A 16,278-nucleotide genomic window follows, 5' to 3' on the forward strand; every position below is an offset into this window, starting at 1 on the left:
TTTGCTTCACCAGTTTAATATTGTTCCATAGCGGAGCTCACAAATCGCAGACACGTTTGACAACAAGAAAGTCTCATCTGCGTACACGTAGTTGACAAAATATTGTATATTAAAATACAAAAAAATATAAACATTTGATTATTTGATTACATTTGATTATAATATAATCACAATTGAAAACTTTCATGAAATTTTTACGAATTTTATTTAAAGTTAAGTTCAAGTTAACAGTTTTATTTTAGAGTAATAATCATTTAATTCTAATTCTTCTAGCACAGTATTTGACTTAATTAAATATGCATAAATTTATCTTGCTGGTTGGAAAGAAAAGATGCAGCAGTGAATCTGGCAGAAAATTACTTCTTATAGAATTATACAAAAACGTAATGGGTGGGCATAGGTGGGTGGACAAGATAAACATTAAACAATTTTTGTCTCAAACTTTAAAAAAACAAAAACAATTCTAAAACACTAAGAGATGTCAAAAGAGTTACAAATCATTTTAATCTACTTCAGAGACAGATAAGTTTAATGTTGGGTTCAATGCATTCGATTAACTGGAAATCACTTCTTCTTTTGCGATAACAAACCATTCCAACGATTTCGAGTATTGTATCTGAGGAAATAATATTGACAGTTGTGGACAATTCCTTGCAAACATGAAATCCTAATAAATAAGACCACTTCATCAGAAGATTATGAACAATTTACACGGCTGCAACCATGTTTGTCCTGTATATATACATTTATACTCAGTTTTACTTGTTGTGATTGAGAAACTGATTTCAAACTCCAGTTTTAAAAATATCCTTTCATAAAAAAAACTGCAAGGTTTTCTTTATGCAAAAAAATATTACAAAATAATAATGAAACCAAAATCAATATTTTACAGAAAATGTCACTGGAAACTGAGCTTGAACCCACTTGCCCCCCCCCCCCCATAATGAGCAGCTTTGCATTGTTTGTTTGCAATTAATGTAATAACAGGGGTTCCTAACCCCTTCTAAAACTCCTAAATCACCCATCCAATCAATCCAAGTTAAGTTTTTGGAACAATAGGGGGATAATAACATATGAGCAAGCACCTACTCCAAAGTAATTGATGTAACGATACGGTAGCTCTACGAACAACAGCCGCTTGGTGCGTTCATTGATCTCAATGTTGTAAATAACTGGAATCACTTGCAGTAGAAATGCTCTTACTGCCAAATACATGACGGCAGTTAGTAGCTGGGCCATCAAGTACTTGATGAACATCAACCCTACTGTGGTCCAGCCTGGCCACCCGATGACGCCCCCGAGAGGGGCAAGGGCATCAGGGAGCATCCCGGTACGGTAGTTGAACCAAAAGCCACAAAGAGCACCAGACACTGCACAAAGGATAGTGATGGTATCAGCTCTGGTTGAAGCAACCCCATTCTGGCAGGGGTAGATGATGCAGAGGAACACTGATGTTGAGATGACCACAAGTGGGGCCTGGGGATGGGTCAGCAGGAAGTGATCCATCTGGTCCAGCCATGGCCAAAGGAGCAGCATCAGAACCAATGTTATAGTCACACCAGCCACTAGGTCCTATATCAGCAAAAAGAGTCATAAAACAACACACAAAGAAATAGAAAAAGAAAATATAAAAACACAATAATATCACATGAGAGATATCATTTTTTACCATGTATTCTACTTGCATAAGGATGTGGCTTGATGAATATTTTCACACATCTTGATTTATCTTAGATGCTTTATCTTGAGGATGGTCATTTCATCTGTGAGACCACACCTTCACAGACATCTGACAATGTGAACCATCTAGCTGTGGCAAAACAAATACAAACTATAAGAACCATTGCAACAAGAACATAATGATCACAATAATATTTGCCAACCTCTACTTTGCAATTTTTTTTTTTGCTCCCGAGAAAATGCTGTCCAACATGAGAGGAAGAAACAACCTTGAACAGATTTTTTTCAAGAAAAGAATTTGGCCAGTCACTGCATAACAATACCACCTCTCCCCACTTTCCACACATATCCAAACTGCAGTGTGGATTATTATTATTATTATTATTTATTCGGCCAAGATTTCAACAAACAGTACACGATACAATATTACCGTACTAAAGAAATATAACAGTATAAGAAACAACGAATGTAAACTTATGATGCCTAGAACAATTGTAAACCAATGATTGAATGAGACAGAGCACTGGCTATCAAGCAAGACAATTATAAAAACAGACAAGACAAGCCCATTCTAAGATGGCCAGGATTAATAAAAGTGAACCTAACCACTGTGACTCGAAAGCCTATCAATCCAATCTTAAAATAGGAATAGAATCTTTAACAAACATTTAAAAACAGTAAAGATAAACTTTGGAAAATATAATAAATATTAAGAACAAAATAAATATGTATATTATGTTAAGAAAAACCTATTTATATGTAGCAAGATTATTTGGAAGTACACATTTGAGTTTAAAAAAGCTGACCTAAAAACAATGAACAAGTTTTGCTGAAAGTGTTGTAGTATATGGGCACCATGCAGGCAGCCCATACTCAAGAATAGGTAATACAAGGGTTCTGTAAAGGGACATTAATGCAGTTGGGGATGTTCCACCTGCCGTATGCCAGTTGAAACCTAGAGTCCTATTTGCCTTGGAGACAACACTGTTGACATGGCCACACCAAGTGTGCTTGCATTGACCATGACTGAGCAGGTTTCACTACCACTACATGATGTTGCTGGTTGCAATTCACAATTTAAAATGTATGTAAATATTATAATTACAAAAGGGCAAATTCAGTGTCTAGTCAACAAATGCGCGATGTGCTTGCTGTGGGGATCAGTGGACTGTGAAGCTTCTAAAGCAGTGTTTAACTACACTATTTTATACACTATTTTATCTGAGTCAAAAGACATGCATGAACGCACAAATAATAATTTTAAAAAACGAATTTCCTTCAACAAAATAACCCTCCAAGGTCCTATCAACCCTTTCACGGAGAAATAAAACAAAACATTAAAAACATTATAACCTCATCAATAATTATTATAATAATTGCTTTTTATACAGATATTTTTTTCCAGTCACTTACCAGAATAAAGTGCATTCCTTTGTACAGTCTGCTGAAACATACCAGCATAGCCCAGCTGAAAGCTAATATTGTGCCCAATGTGTGTGAATACTATAGAAAAGGGAAAAAGGTCAAACATCAATCATAAAAGTATGACTAGCTTGCTCTAGTCATCGTCAGGAGACTGCATATGAAAGCCTTTCACTATCCGAGCTTCACCCCAATGGCATTGGGCTTTTGAAGCAGAGAACAATTTTGCTTTTTCAGAAAACCAGCATCCGGGGTAAAATTGTTACTGACGGTTTTACTCTGCACAATTCCAATACACATTTCAAATTATTATCTGATGAGTAACTAAAAATGCAGTCAAATTCATCCGATGAGAAAACAACGTTAAAGTACATTCCCTTGTTACTTGTTTGCTTTCATTAACAACAACAACAACAACAACAACCAATTGTTTGTAAGATTTGTTTTCTTAAACGAAACTAAGATGTAACTGCATCTTCACACAAACGAAGAAGGTCATTTTGTGAAAAGGGAGTATTACCTCATAGTGATCCCAAGTGCCGCACAAAAATGTGAATGGCATCAAAGTACCGACAATGGCATGAGTGGACGGCATCCCATACTCCATGAAGTATCTTCTCTCCAACCGGACAACAGGTGGTTCGCTGGGCCGCGGCCATTTCAACAACTCCTTTGCCGCCTGCCCGATGTACATACAAATTCCCCATATTAGAAGCATTCGTCTTGAGACCCACCACGATAGATTTGAAATAACCAGGGAGAAAACAACGAAATAAAATGAGTCGTCTCCAAGCCAAGCTCCAAAAGAAAACAAGTAATACCACAGCTTGTTTTGGGCAATGAAGCAAGGTGCTTCATCTTTCTCTCCCGCCTCATCATCATCACCATCGGTGAAGTTTTCTCCCGGGTGCTCCGACTGCCCTTGGCCGGTGTTTTTCTCTCCTCCCCCGTGGTTGTTGTTCTTGGTCAGAGACGGTGGATGTCCGTTGTTCTCAAAAGAAGCATAATTGGGATAGAGACCGAAACATCTTTGAAGTTTCGCCACGGTGTATGCGTCGTAGAATGGTAATCTACTTTGCTCTGATGATGAACCGAATATTTTCGGCCAAGTAATCGTCACTTTCATGATTGGAGACGGTTATAGAGTGAACTGCAAAATGCGCATAGCTTCGGGAATGTTCACGGGCCTAATTGTGGTTCCACCACTGATGAATAAATCCACCATATGTTATAGAGCGAGCATGGAGGTAGAGTTACAACTCTTGCCTGTTGTGTCTTGTGTAGGCCTATAGTGTGTCACGACCGCATATAGAATGTGTACGTGTGTGTACACATGAAGCGTGTTTAGTTGCAATGTTTGTTTACTATTAATAATAAAACCGCGCCCACAGCTCGCTCGCGGGCTCTCTATGGACAAAGTGCGTTTACCCTCGTAAGGTAACCAACAACAAAGCCTTGGATATCATCAAAGAGATATCATTCATGAAGTTATTTGAACCAATGAACCGCGGAGAACCATTCCATGGGACCTCGTGTGGGGTCATTTTCGATTGGGGTAAAAATTCGGTTTATTATGGAATAATCCACCAATGGAGAACACTGGGATGGAATTTGAAAGAGATTTATAGTAAATTCAAAGTAGGCATAGAACAGTTGAGGGAGTCTTCTTAATAGGCCCTAATAAGTCTTTATCCCTCATCATTTCTGTGAGGACTGACTATTTTTGTTTTTTAATTGGGCGAAATTGCACATGCCAATGAAGATACTAAATCAAAAGGAATTGTGGACTAAGTTGCAAACAACACTGTATCTTTATAGTTGGGTGGTTCAGCCGTCTATTTCCACATCTATGGTTTCAGTAAAATCTCCATACTTAATACTATGTGTCCCCCAGCTAGCTATACTAATCCCCCAGCCCCTATCTTCTGTGTGCAACACAGCCCCGTTCTGAGTCCCCCCCCCCCCCCCCCCCAAATGTGCAACACTGATCAAAATAAAACACTACAATGTATTTAATATCAGCAGTCCAGACAAGAAATAAAACAAAGTTTCAGGGTTTATGTTCAATCCAGGACAGATTTATTTTTTACACATGTTCTATTTTTATTAGATTTATATAATTAACTTCAACTGCAAAAGTATACATTTCAGTAATCGAAGCACAAAGCCTTATTTTTTATAGCTTGAAATTCAAAGGAAGTGTACACCATGGGAAACCATTTTGCGTAAAAATGTGCATTATCACCAAAACACAATTCAAACATGCAACTTAAAACAAACATTAAAACCTGCTCCTCACATTGAATTGAGTTAGAAAGACTCTTGTCTTTTCTTTCAAAATATTAATTTCTTTCTCAACTTCAAAAAATACCTTCAAACATCAGTACAGTAAAAGGCTTGAATTTTGATTGCTATAAGACATATAATAATCAAGCCATCCTTTGAAGCTGGAAGTACAGTACTGAAAAGCATGGTCAATGAACCAGTGTGACATTCTAGGCATGTGGCATTGACTCACTTTTTGAAAACTCTGGGGTCAGAATGGACCCAGACCAAGGAGGCCTGACCCAATCTGTGTCAAATTGAAATAGAGTTAAAATCACATTTTATTTCCCACAATTTTTCCTGGTCGCCCTGACCAAGAAATAGTCGAAGGACACGCCAAAGGACATGCCAACTCATTTACTAGAGGTGTACACTCCCTCGAAACTGTCTTTTACCCTTCACAACACTAAAACATACTTTATAGAACTTGCAATTAATATCTATTATAAACCGAATCTCATTCTCAGTCAACCAATAACCCATAAGGACAAAATAGTAAATCAAAATATGATCACACTGATCATCAAAAAAATGTATCATTTACATAGTATATAATGTACCTTTTATCTGAAGTTATAAACAATTTTACTTTAAAGAAACTTTGTTTTTTCCATGATTTGTTTTTGTTTGAATTATAGTTTTTTAAAAGAAGACGACAAATTGAGAAAAGGAAGCCAAGAAAGAACTTTGGGAATCTCTATGGCTTATTGCTAGTCCAATCATAGTACAATTAACAACACGAATCTACAACCACAAAGGATTGTGTGAACTATCAGTGGATAAGCTCTATGGTGTAGGCATAGGCATGGAGGAATAAATTAGAATTTATTCCTCCATGGCATAGGTGTGCATGCAGTACAAAAAAAACAGGGAGAAAAAAACTCTAATGAATTCAATACAAATGTAGTACAAAAAGTAAGTAAGAAACTGTTAAGATGTGACATGCTGGGAAGATGAAAAAGATTGTAAAGATTTCAGTTGCAATAGGTTAAATAAAAACAATGCACTGTCATCATGAGGACTATTTTGCACTTCAGTGTTTGCCTTAAACTTGGGAAGCCCATGGCTTTCAATCTATTCAAAAATATAAATCTGTTTGACGACCTATACTATAGCTAATGTGTTTGACATAGTCTTTGTTTACTCAGTCCATTAATGACCTTTACACAACATAAAGGAATCACCTACTTTTCCTTTGGGATGGCGGTTCAATGAAAGAGAAATGAAAGTTTATTTATGGAAAGAACATTGAATGAAATTCATTCGTGAATTTACAAAAAGAAAATATATAATTTTAATGACATATTAGTTGAATAATCCACAATAATAAAAGGGTGGTACTTGTTTATAAGGAAGGATACTTTCTCTCAAATTTTACCGCATTTCATACCCAAAAACTATGACTAAATTAGGAGAATTACAAGAATACTTTACACACTTATGCCAACAACATGATTAAATGTCTGCATGCACGATAAATATTCTAACAGGAAATAAAACATTATCAATACCACTGCAAAATCTTCCATTCAATAATAAATAAACTTAGAAAATTATTTTTCAATATTGTCAATATTATATTATTACATGTTATAAGGAATATTACAAGTATTCTGTGATTGGTTTTGCGTCACATAATATGTCATTTTTTCACTAGAAAGCCGCAAAATCATAATGAGCTGTACCCGTACGTAGCAATTGAATGAAACTACATTTTACCCGTACCAATCACTGGACTATATTCCCATAGCAACCAATGTATATGCAGCAACCAGTGTACTATACTCGCAGTAACAGCTAGTACTACCTATCTAGACACAGTAAGACACTTCCACCCTAATAATAATTCTAGTCATTTGTAAATTCACAGACTTAAAAACCATGTTTATGGTGAAATAAATATTAATGGCCACCACCAAGTTGTAAATTTAAGGCTTTTGATCAATATACAAATAAAGGCTTATTTTCAAACAATTCCGCAGACCTCTCAACACAAATGGCTGCATATGGATACATCCCATGCAAGTTTTTTAGATTGCATCACAGGAAATGCTAATCTTTTGAGTAAAGATTCAACCTATTTACCTGCATATGTTGTATCATGTGTTTACATCTGACTAAGCATACAGTCCACAGTTTGCACCAATCATCACTGAAACTAAAATCCATTAAAGGCAGTGGACACCATTGGTATTTACTCAAAATAATTATTGGCATAAAACCTTTCTTGGTGACGAGTAATGGGGAGAGGTTGACGGTGTAAAACATTGTGAGAAACGGCTCCCTCTGAAGTGCCATAGTTTTCGAGAAAGAAGTAATTTTCCACAAATTTGATTTCGAGACCTCAGATTTAGAACTTGAGGTCTCGAAATCAACCATCTAACCGCAAACAACTTCGTGAGACAAGGGTTAATTTTTCTTTCATTACTTTCTCGCAACTTCGATGACCGATTGAGCTCAAATTTTCACAGGTTTGTTATTTTATGCATATGTTGAGATACACCAACTGTGAAGGCTAGTCTTTGACAATTACCAATAGTGTCCACTGCCTTTAACAGGGAGTGTACTAAGAACGAGTGTACAAATGTACAAGCATGGACAAGTAGTAAATTTCAATCATTTGTACAGAAAAACTACACTTACCTAGTGAGTGGAACGTCCATTGTTTTAAAGGCTACATATTACACATTCAATCTGAAATGAATACCATACAATGCTCGTCATGCATATTTGTTTTGTGAAGACAATTTCAAACTATATTATTACCCCACCACCCCAATAATAATAGCACAGTGTGTTTGTGTAGCTATCAATGAAACATACATTCTATTATATATATTATTAGTTCACCCTTAGCAATACATGTAACCAATAAGGTTTAAAGGCAGTGGACACTATTGGTAATTACTCAAAATAATTATCATCATAAAACCTTTCTTGACTACGAGTAATGGGGAGAGGTTGATGGTATAGAACACTGTGAGAAACAGCTCCCTCTGAAGTGACGTAGTTTTCGAGAAAGAAGTAATGTTCCACGAATTTGATTTTGAGACCTCAAGTTTAGAATTTGAGGTCCCAAAATCAAGCATCAGACAGCACACAACTTCGTGTGACAAGGGTGTTTGTTTCTTTCATTATTATCTCACAAACCTGTGAAAATTCGACGACCGATTGAGCTCAAATTTTCACAGGTTTGTTATTTTATGCATATGTTGAGATACACCAACTGTGAAGACTAGTCTTTGACAATTACCAATAGTGTCCACTGTCTTTAAACATAAAAGACCCTTCCACGTTACGAACACACAGTTGCAACACAGAGCAGTGTGTATGTGTGAACGTTTGAGCTGCATTTATTACATGTACAATGACATACATATAGTGACCATTTTGCGTAAAAAGAGATATACAAACGAAAGATAAAGATTTAATAAGTAAGGGTGTGTCCCCCCCCACCCCAAACACACTTGGCTTTTTCAGCAGCATTGTTATCTCTGGCTTTTTAAGTCAGTCAAATTAAACCCCAAATATAAAAACTATTTATATATAAGGCAACAAGAAATTGGTGAAATGTTTGAAGCTTGCCCGAGAAGCAGGGGACTTGTGAAAAGACCAATACAGAATACAAATACAAAATAGTTTAAATTACATAGGCCTACATATCCAAACCAAATCACTACAACAGGGCTTGCTTTTAAATTTTTAAAGTGACCTGCCGTTGATTTCACCAAATTCTTCCTAACTTGGGATCAATCTTAGGACTTAGGGCGGGTTCAGTTCCGTATCCAAATACGTAGGACGCATTGAACCCATCCTAAGTTAGGACGGGTTACTCGTCCTAACTTGAGTTAGGATTAATCCTAGCGTTTTGTGAAATCGGCCTCAGCCCACGGGATCAGTTAGCTTGTAAATTTTAAACTGGTCTGCCAGCTTTTTCACTACATTTTCATCTGCCTGAGATGTGCCGTTAGAAGCAATATCAGTGGTTTACATGTTAAGGTGGGAAGCAATGAATAGCCAGCTTAAAGCTGTGCTATTTGGACAAAATTCGGACTTGGACTTGGACGTCTAACACCACTGTTAAGGAAGATTACTATACAACTTTTATAAAGTTGTACTTTAAACAAACACTTCATTTCATTGAAAATAAAAAAAAAGGTATTTTAAATACATTTACAGGATCGTTAATAATCAAATACAGATAATGGAGTTTTCTTGTTTGGTTTGAATCCCACCCGAGTTGGCGTAATGTGCCTATAAACAAAATTCACAGAAATAGGGCATGTACTAGTACGATTACACACATCGCTTCGGTTTATATGGGTAAACCAAAATTTATTTAACTTGTTGCTAGTACTATTTATGACCAGTTTCATAGAACTGTGTGCTTTCAGATTTCAGATACCTGAAAAGGCAGCTCTGGCTTCATGCCTATTTGAAGTCTTTTTTCAGATTCAATTTTTTGGGTGACCAATTATTACTTTCTGAAATTACAATATTTCAACGGTTCGTTTTTTTTCTACTGCTGTTTTATCAACATCTCTCCAGTGATCTTTACAAAGTCAATTTTTATGGTAGTTAATTTTTTGAGAATTTACCAAAGGTATACCCTCCCTTTAAGAATGCAGTAATTTTAGCATCGCATACAGTCACTGTTGTTAGGATCAGTGTTTCAATCAAATATTCCACAAAACAGACCCAAGAATATAAAGGATATGATTAGTGTCTGTGTTTTTTCATTTTCATTCCAGTCCAAGCCACCTGTAAATCCATGGTCCCAATTGAAACCCAATGATCATGGTTAACCAATGCGGGATATAGCCATAAGGTATCTGGATAATCAACAGCTTTTTGGTCTCTTCATTTACTTCGATGCCAACCACGTAATAGAAGAATTTCTTCACAAGGAACTTTGTTCCGAAGAACAAAATAATAGCACATACTTTCACCAAAGCATACTTAACAAACATAACACCAGCGGTGGGCATATCGGGCCACATGATCACCCCGCCAAGCGGTCCATCGGCGTCGGGTAAGATCCCATTGTGGTAGTTGAACCAAAAGGCAGAGGAACCCCCAGCCATGGCGCCAAGGATAGAGATTGTGTCTTTCCGGGTTGCACCAACACCATCCAGGGCTGGATACAGGATACAGAGAAGGAGCGTTACAATAATGATGATGACAGGTGCGTAGGGATGGGTTAACTGGAAGTGGTCCAACATATCCAGCCAGGGCCAGATGAGGGCCATCAGTAGGCACGTCAGTGTCACACCTGCCACAATATCCTGAAAAAGTCACAATTGGAATTATAGTCAATCAAAATGAGCAGAAAAAAATCAGTCAACTTTTGAACTAAACTTGGATTGTGCATGATTTAAGGAACTCAATTAGCACCCTCTTCTAATGTTTTTGATATTGATTTTAACCAGGAAAGGGTGAGGTTTTAATCCAACATAGCACAACAAAATGTGTGCTTCAATTTACCTCTATGGCAACATTGTTCAACAAGGTGAATTTGGTGTTTCTGCAACCATATAATCATATTTACCACACACAATCAATGATTTCATAAACAGCATAGCAAAATTTTAAACAAAATGTTCCAGGTTGTTGTAGCCAAACGGTTCATGATGGGGCCATGCAATAAGTTAAATGGCCTTTCGACTGGTGTTCTATCTCTGCGACATTTGATACTCCTTATCATTGTCTCAAACCAAAGCTCAGTTCAGTGGACACTAGTTTGAAATCTGTGTTGGGATTGGCAGCATAATGTTTTTTTTGCTCAGAGTGCTGAGCATTACATTGTGAGTCATGGGCAGACAGGCCCACCCACCACCATGGCTACAACACTGCCTGTGGCAAAACAGATCCTGATATACCTGTTGAGTGTTGACCATGTGACTTACCAACATAAAATGCATTCCTCGGTACAGTCTGCTGCAACAAACCAACAACGTCCAGTTGCATGCCAAGACAATGCCAAGCATGTGTGGGTACTGTGAAACAAAAGAACAAAATCAACAAATGAAGGATCATCAATCAAAAGTGCTGCCATGTAATACAAACAAGTTAGATCATAACATATCTTGTGTCTGATCGACCAAAGCTGTCAAGGGGCTAGTTAGTAATTAGTTGCATTGTTCATGACCCTCCATCTTCCTGGTAAAAAACCTCAGGAGGATGGAGGGTTGGGAAGGACAAGCAAGCTCTAAACATTATGGCATTATGCGCTACTCTGCTCTTAACGACTTAACAGAAAATCAGCCCATTATTAATAATTTTGAGTTCAATTTGATTTATATTCCTTCAATTGAAGGTGAACATACTCAATTTGAATTCCTTAGAAATTAGACCATTGAGTGTAATTGTCTTCCTCCATTAATACCCACTTGATCTTGATATAATGACTGATCGGCTCCTTACTAGGAACAACACTCAATGAGGTTTTAGGTCAGGAGGGAGGAACTCCTAGCTAGCTTGATCTTGACTATGTGGCACTATTAAATAAAATAACATTTTCCCATTGAAATAAAGGTCAATTTAATACAAATAAAATACTTTTAAGTTTATTTTGAAATGTTACTGCTACTAATACTAGGGATGGACTGTGGACACACCTACCTCATAATGATTCCATGTGCTGACCAACAATGTAAATGGGACCAGTGTACCAACCATAGCATGGGTGGATGGCATACCATACTCTTTGAAGTACCGCTTCTCCAAGCGTATCACAGGTGGCTCGCTGGGTCTTGGCCACTGCAAGATTTCCTTACTCGCCTGCCCAATGAACATACAAAAACCCCATACCATCAGCAATCGTCGGATGACCCACCATGACATGTTGGCAATGGCAAACGGGAAAACGAAGAAGTAGAACAGATCATCGCCTAGCGCAGCACCAAAGGAGAATACACAGTACCAAAACCAGCTCCCAACATGGTACCTCTCTCTGGGGTTTGCATTTGCTTCCTCCGAGTTGACGGGTGCTGGTGACCCAGCGTCCCCGTTGCAACTCTCATGGGCTTCCCCCGATTTGCGGTGTTTCAGCTGAAAGTAAGTGATACCGCGGTCCTTGTCGTCAACACGTACATCATTGCCATTATTGGGAAGTTCAACTGTTTTTTGCACGCATTCTTCGGCTGTTTTTGCGGCTAATTCCAGACCGAAAAACCGCTGTAGTTGAGCCACATTTTGCTCGTTGTAGAGTGGCAGGGTGCTTTCAGGGTAGGCCTTCATTATTCAAAGAAAGTTCAAGAAAACATAGCTGAGTGACAAGTCCAATATTCGGTCCAGCGCTTGAAGTGCAGCAGGTGTACACAACAATGCATGTAGTGCATCAGCAGTTACCGCACGACACACGCGATGTACGTAAACATGTATCCATAATAATGTGATCCAGATCGTTTAGCACGTGCACGTGACTATCGAGTTGGGTGTGTACAATGGTGCGACGTGGGGGGCGGGGCGGGGAATCGGCGGGAGACGAAAGTTCAATGAGATCCGTTATTATTTTACATAGTTTTGCTACTTTCACTGTATTACCCATATTATGCTACTCCTTCTATTCAGAAGTTTGAAGGAAGGAAGTAATGCTATCAAAGATAAGCCTTATTCAAGTGCTTGATAGGCATGGATCTATGTTATAGCTCCCTCTTGTAAAAGAGACACAAGTGACTTGAAAAAACGTTACCCAATGAATTCAGGAATGATTCGGGTTTCTCACACTGTAAGTTTACATTCAGAAACATTTCTTTCTTGATGATATTAAACTCGTTGTAAATTGTTTGGTCGGGGACAAAAAGGTATTAAAGCACCACAATTGGTTCCAATTTAAGTTGAAGTTTAGTTCAGGTCTGCCTGTTCAGGGACTAAAATAAAGATAGCATGTTTGGATCTTTGGGGGATTTCCTTCAAATCTGAAATTGCTTTCACTTTCAATTTCCTCTCTAGTCAACCTTAGGTTGAGGGGAATATCTATTGAAGAGGTTTAGCATTCCACCAGGGTCGGTAAATGTTGGAATCCATAAGAAGGCAGTGTCCGGTCAAACGTTGTAGTCCAGACCCGCCGACAGTCTGAGCTCAAGACCTAGAAACGGGTCCGATGAGGAGGAGTTAGGTGACCGGTCTCGAGACCCAGACCAGTCTCGAGACACGCCAGGGCACAAGGACTACCTCTACTTGTACTGGTTCCTCATGATTTTTTTTTCAAAAGCTCCTTTATAGAGCAAAGGAAATGTCAAACATGTATCTGGTCAGGTTGACCAAATCACATCCCTAGTGTTTAAGCTCCTCAATCTTCTAATCGTCTGTAAATAAGTGAAGTTCTAAACAGAACAATATTGATACGACCATTGTAACTGATTTAATCATTCACCACTATACTTTTATGCCGTTTCAATTATACATCTTTATATCTTATTGTTTTTTTTCGCTCATTAGTCTTCTTTACTTTAGTTTAATTTAATGTTCATTCTTCGCCAAAAACATTGCCCCTTACTAGCAAAATAGCCCAAAATGAACAAAATACTTGTTACATAACATTATGTAAAGTTTAGTTTGCATCATTAGGGCCTATAGCTCTATGGTTTACATGCAAGCACCATCCCAAGCACCCCGCAATGCTTAATCATAAAAAAGAAGAACATACATATCCTGGAACATCTTTTCAAAATTAAACACATTTTTGATGAAATCCACAATTTCACCCCATCAAAGTAATTAAGTATGATAATTGAAGGAATTAGCATCTTTACAGACATGCCAACCTCTGGGATCACAAAACTGTATTCTGAAACCCCAAACCTGTATTTTGCATCAAAAACCTGTATTTTTTTTTAAACACGCGTAAACGTAATTTTAAGCCCCGAGACAGGCAAAATAGAGAAGGTGTGAAGGCCATTAGGTTATCAAACAGCCTAATTAAACCAGTTAATTAAAACTAAAAAATAAAAAAAAATTAAAAAAATAAAAATAATAAAGTATAAAAAAATTAACAAATTGGGCGGAGGTTTCCCTACGGGTGGTTAACCCAATGGAACAGGTTTTGTATGAAAAAAAAAATATTGATAAATCATATCTTAAAGACATTGATTAATCATATCCTATTTCATATAGAAACCTTTGTCAATTAATTAAATATCATTTTCTTTGTCAAAAGAAGACAAGTACAAAACAAAACCAATTTAATTTCAATGAAGAAGACAACAAAAAAAAATCATCCCAAAAAGTTTCGTTTGTTGTATTTGGGGGCATAGTTCTTAAATTTATCTTATAAAAATCTCGCTTCAGGCGCTCTATATCTTTTGTGTCTTTATTTTGGCAAAAAATTCTTTTGCAAACTCGATTCGTCCGTTCATAAAACGACCGATACCATAAAGGGCATTTTGACAACAGCGCCCTCTGTTGTTCAATGAATTGTGTTAGACGGGTTCCCTGTGAAATCGGGACGTCAGATAAACTGGCGTGTAGTAGGCAATGCAGGTTTGTGCTACTAGCGTGCGTGCAATGATGGATGCGAGGGAATCTCTGTTGCGCTCTGTGGTGAAAAAGTTGAATAAGGAATACCCCCGTGGAATAATAGAGTTCACTGGATAATCATTATCGGCCGTAAGTAGTCGGCCGAAAACTTATTTGTGTCAATAAAAAAATATTGAACTTGAGTTAAAAAAGGGCACGACGGCCAACTGGGATAAAATTGTATTTTTGCGGTGGCGATGCTCAAACCCGTATACCCGTATTGTTTACAAAAACCCGTACGAAATACGGGAAAAACGTACTAGTTGGCATGTCTGTCTTTAGTTTGTAAATGCTTTGATCTGTGGTGAGCGCGCAGCGCACTACTGCTGACAAAAAGGTTTTGAAACTAGGATGTTTAGAAAATTTATTGAACTGATGGCTTTTCCAAGTTTTTGTAATCCCTTAGATTTCAATGAACTTTTTGGATCAGTGTCCTCAGGAATTGATTAAAAGGTGGGACTTTCTTATCTGAAAAAAACACAGCTTATTTTTTTCACCAAGCAGGCGTAAAGCTCTGAACTCAGTTATAAGTCTGAAATTTCACATCCCTGTTTGAAGCTTATTCAGTGAGCTGCTTTGCTAAACAAATTTTAAAAACTTGTTTGTGACTGAATGATTCCAGAGCCTTGTCACACCAGGTAACTTTTGCAGGCAACCAAATGCAGTGCATGCTACAATGTCTTACGATTCCCAAGAAAATTATGAGAAAGTTCAAATATGAATGAATTCTCTCCTTGAAAATTGCCTGGAACTCGTACCTTGTAAATTGTCTCGGGGTCTGGCAAAGCCCTAAGGCAACAACCACCTACCAGAAACCCAACATCCAACGCACATCACAGCAGAAAATCAGAAGCAATACAATGACTACATTTTTATCAATAATGTAAAACTTTACTTCTTCCATTCCAACAATTGCTCTTCCTTGCTCTGTTTTTCTTTTCATATTCTAAATTTAAATTGTGTACATTACTTATGTTTCTGAAACAAATTAACAATATCCAGCTAGATTTAGTGGATTTTTAAACTGCTCAAAACCTTCTGCCTGGCACACTTGCTTATGTTGAGAACCACATAAGACAAAATATCTCCATGATAAAGCAGCTTCAAACTACTTAACCATTTTGTCTTAGTCCAATTGAAATCAATGTTAACCAAATCAAGGCTACAGAAAAGTAGTCAGACCCCTCTTTGGTGTGACAAGAATCAGCATTCATTATTGTTATTTCACACATGGAACATGACATACATTACGACACCTGATGATTTATACTTCTCAAACCATAAAGTCGAGTCTTTAATTTAATGTTTACTGCTTGTTGCAAAAAATAGGTC

General features: G+C 37.4%; 2 protein-coding genes across 2 annotated transcripts; both read right to left on the reverse strand.

The window, feature by feature from the left end:
• Positions 1-4,416, reverse strand: LOC117299773 (sphingosine-1-phosphate phosphatase 2-like). The gene is made up of 3 exons (XM_033783290.1): positions 3,623-4,416; positions 3,094-3,183; positions 1-1,572 (listed from the first exon to the last, which is right to left on the reverse strand). The coding sequence occupies exons 1-3, from the start codon at positions 4,226-4,228 to the stop codon at positions 1,030-1,032; spliced, it is 1,239 nt and encodes a 412-aa protein (XP_033639181.1). The 5' UTR covers positions 4,229-4,416; the 3' UTR covers positions 1-1,029.
• A 5,146-nt stretch (positions 4,417-9,562) lies between these two features.
• Positions 9,563-12,784, reverse strand: LOC117287703 (sphingosine-1-phosphate phosphatase 2-like). Its single transcript, XM_033768218.1, has 3 exons — positions 12,049-12,784; positions 11,334-11,423; positions 9,563-10,712 (listed from the first exon to the last, which is right to left on the reverse strand). The coding sequence occupies exons 1-3, from the start codon at positions 12,664-12,666 to the stop codon at positions 10,170-10,172; spliced, it is 1,251 nt and encodes a 416-aa protein (XP_033624109.1). The 5' UTR covers positions 12,667-12,784; the 3' UTR covers positions 9,563-10,169.
• Positions 12,785-16,278: the final 3,494 nt, after the last annotated feature.

This window comes from Asterias rubens, chromosome 1, assembly GCF_902459465.1.
Source record: "Asterias rubens chromosome 1, eAstRub1.3, whole genome shotgun sequence".
Taxonomy (NCBI): domain Eukaryota; kingdom Metazoa; phylum Echinodermata; class Asteroidea; order Forcipulatida; family Asteriidae; genus Asterias; species Asterias rubens.

What these genes read in the sequence shown, in the direction of transcription:
- LOC117299773 (XM_033783290.1), bottom strand. Translation starts at nt 4,228, where the DNA reads ATGAAAGTGACGATTACTTGGCCGAAAATATTCGGTTCATCATCAGAG. An exon ending in GCACTTGGGATCACTATGAG is followed by an intron (nt 3,184 to 3,622) that starts GTAATACTCCCT and finishes CCTTTTCTATAG; the next exon opens with TATTCACACACATTGGGCAC. An exon ending in AAGGAATGCACTTTATTCTG is followed by an intron (nt 1,573 to 3,093) that starts GTAAGTGACTGG and finishes TTGCTGATATAG; the next exon opens with GACCTAGTGGCTGGTGTGAC.
- LOC117287703 (XM_033768218.1), bottom strand. Translation starts at nt 12,666, where the DNA reads ATGAAGGCCTACCCTGAAAGCACCCTGCCACTCTACAACGAGCAAAAT. An exon ending in GCACATGGAATCATTATGAG is followed by an intron (nt 11,424 to 12,048) that starts GTAGGTGTGTCC and finishes TTTGTTTCACAG; the next exon opens with TACCCACACATGCTTGGCAT. An exon ending in GAGGAATGCATTTTATGTTG is followed by an intron (nt 10,713 to 11,333) that starts GTAAGTCACATG and finishes TGACTTTTTCAG; the next exon opens with GATATTGTGGCAGGTGTGAC.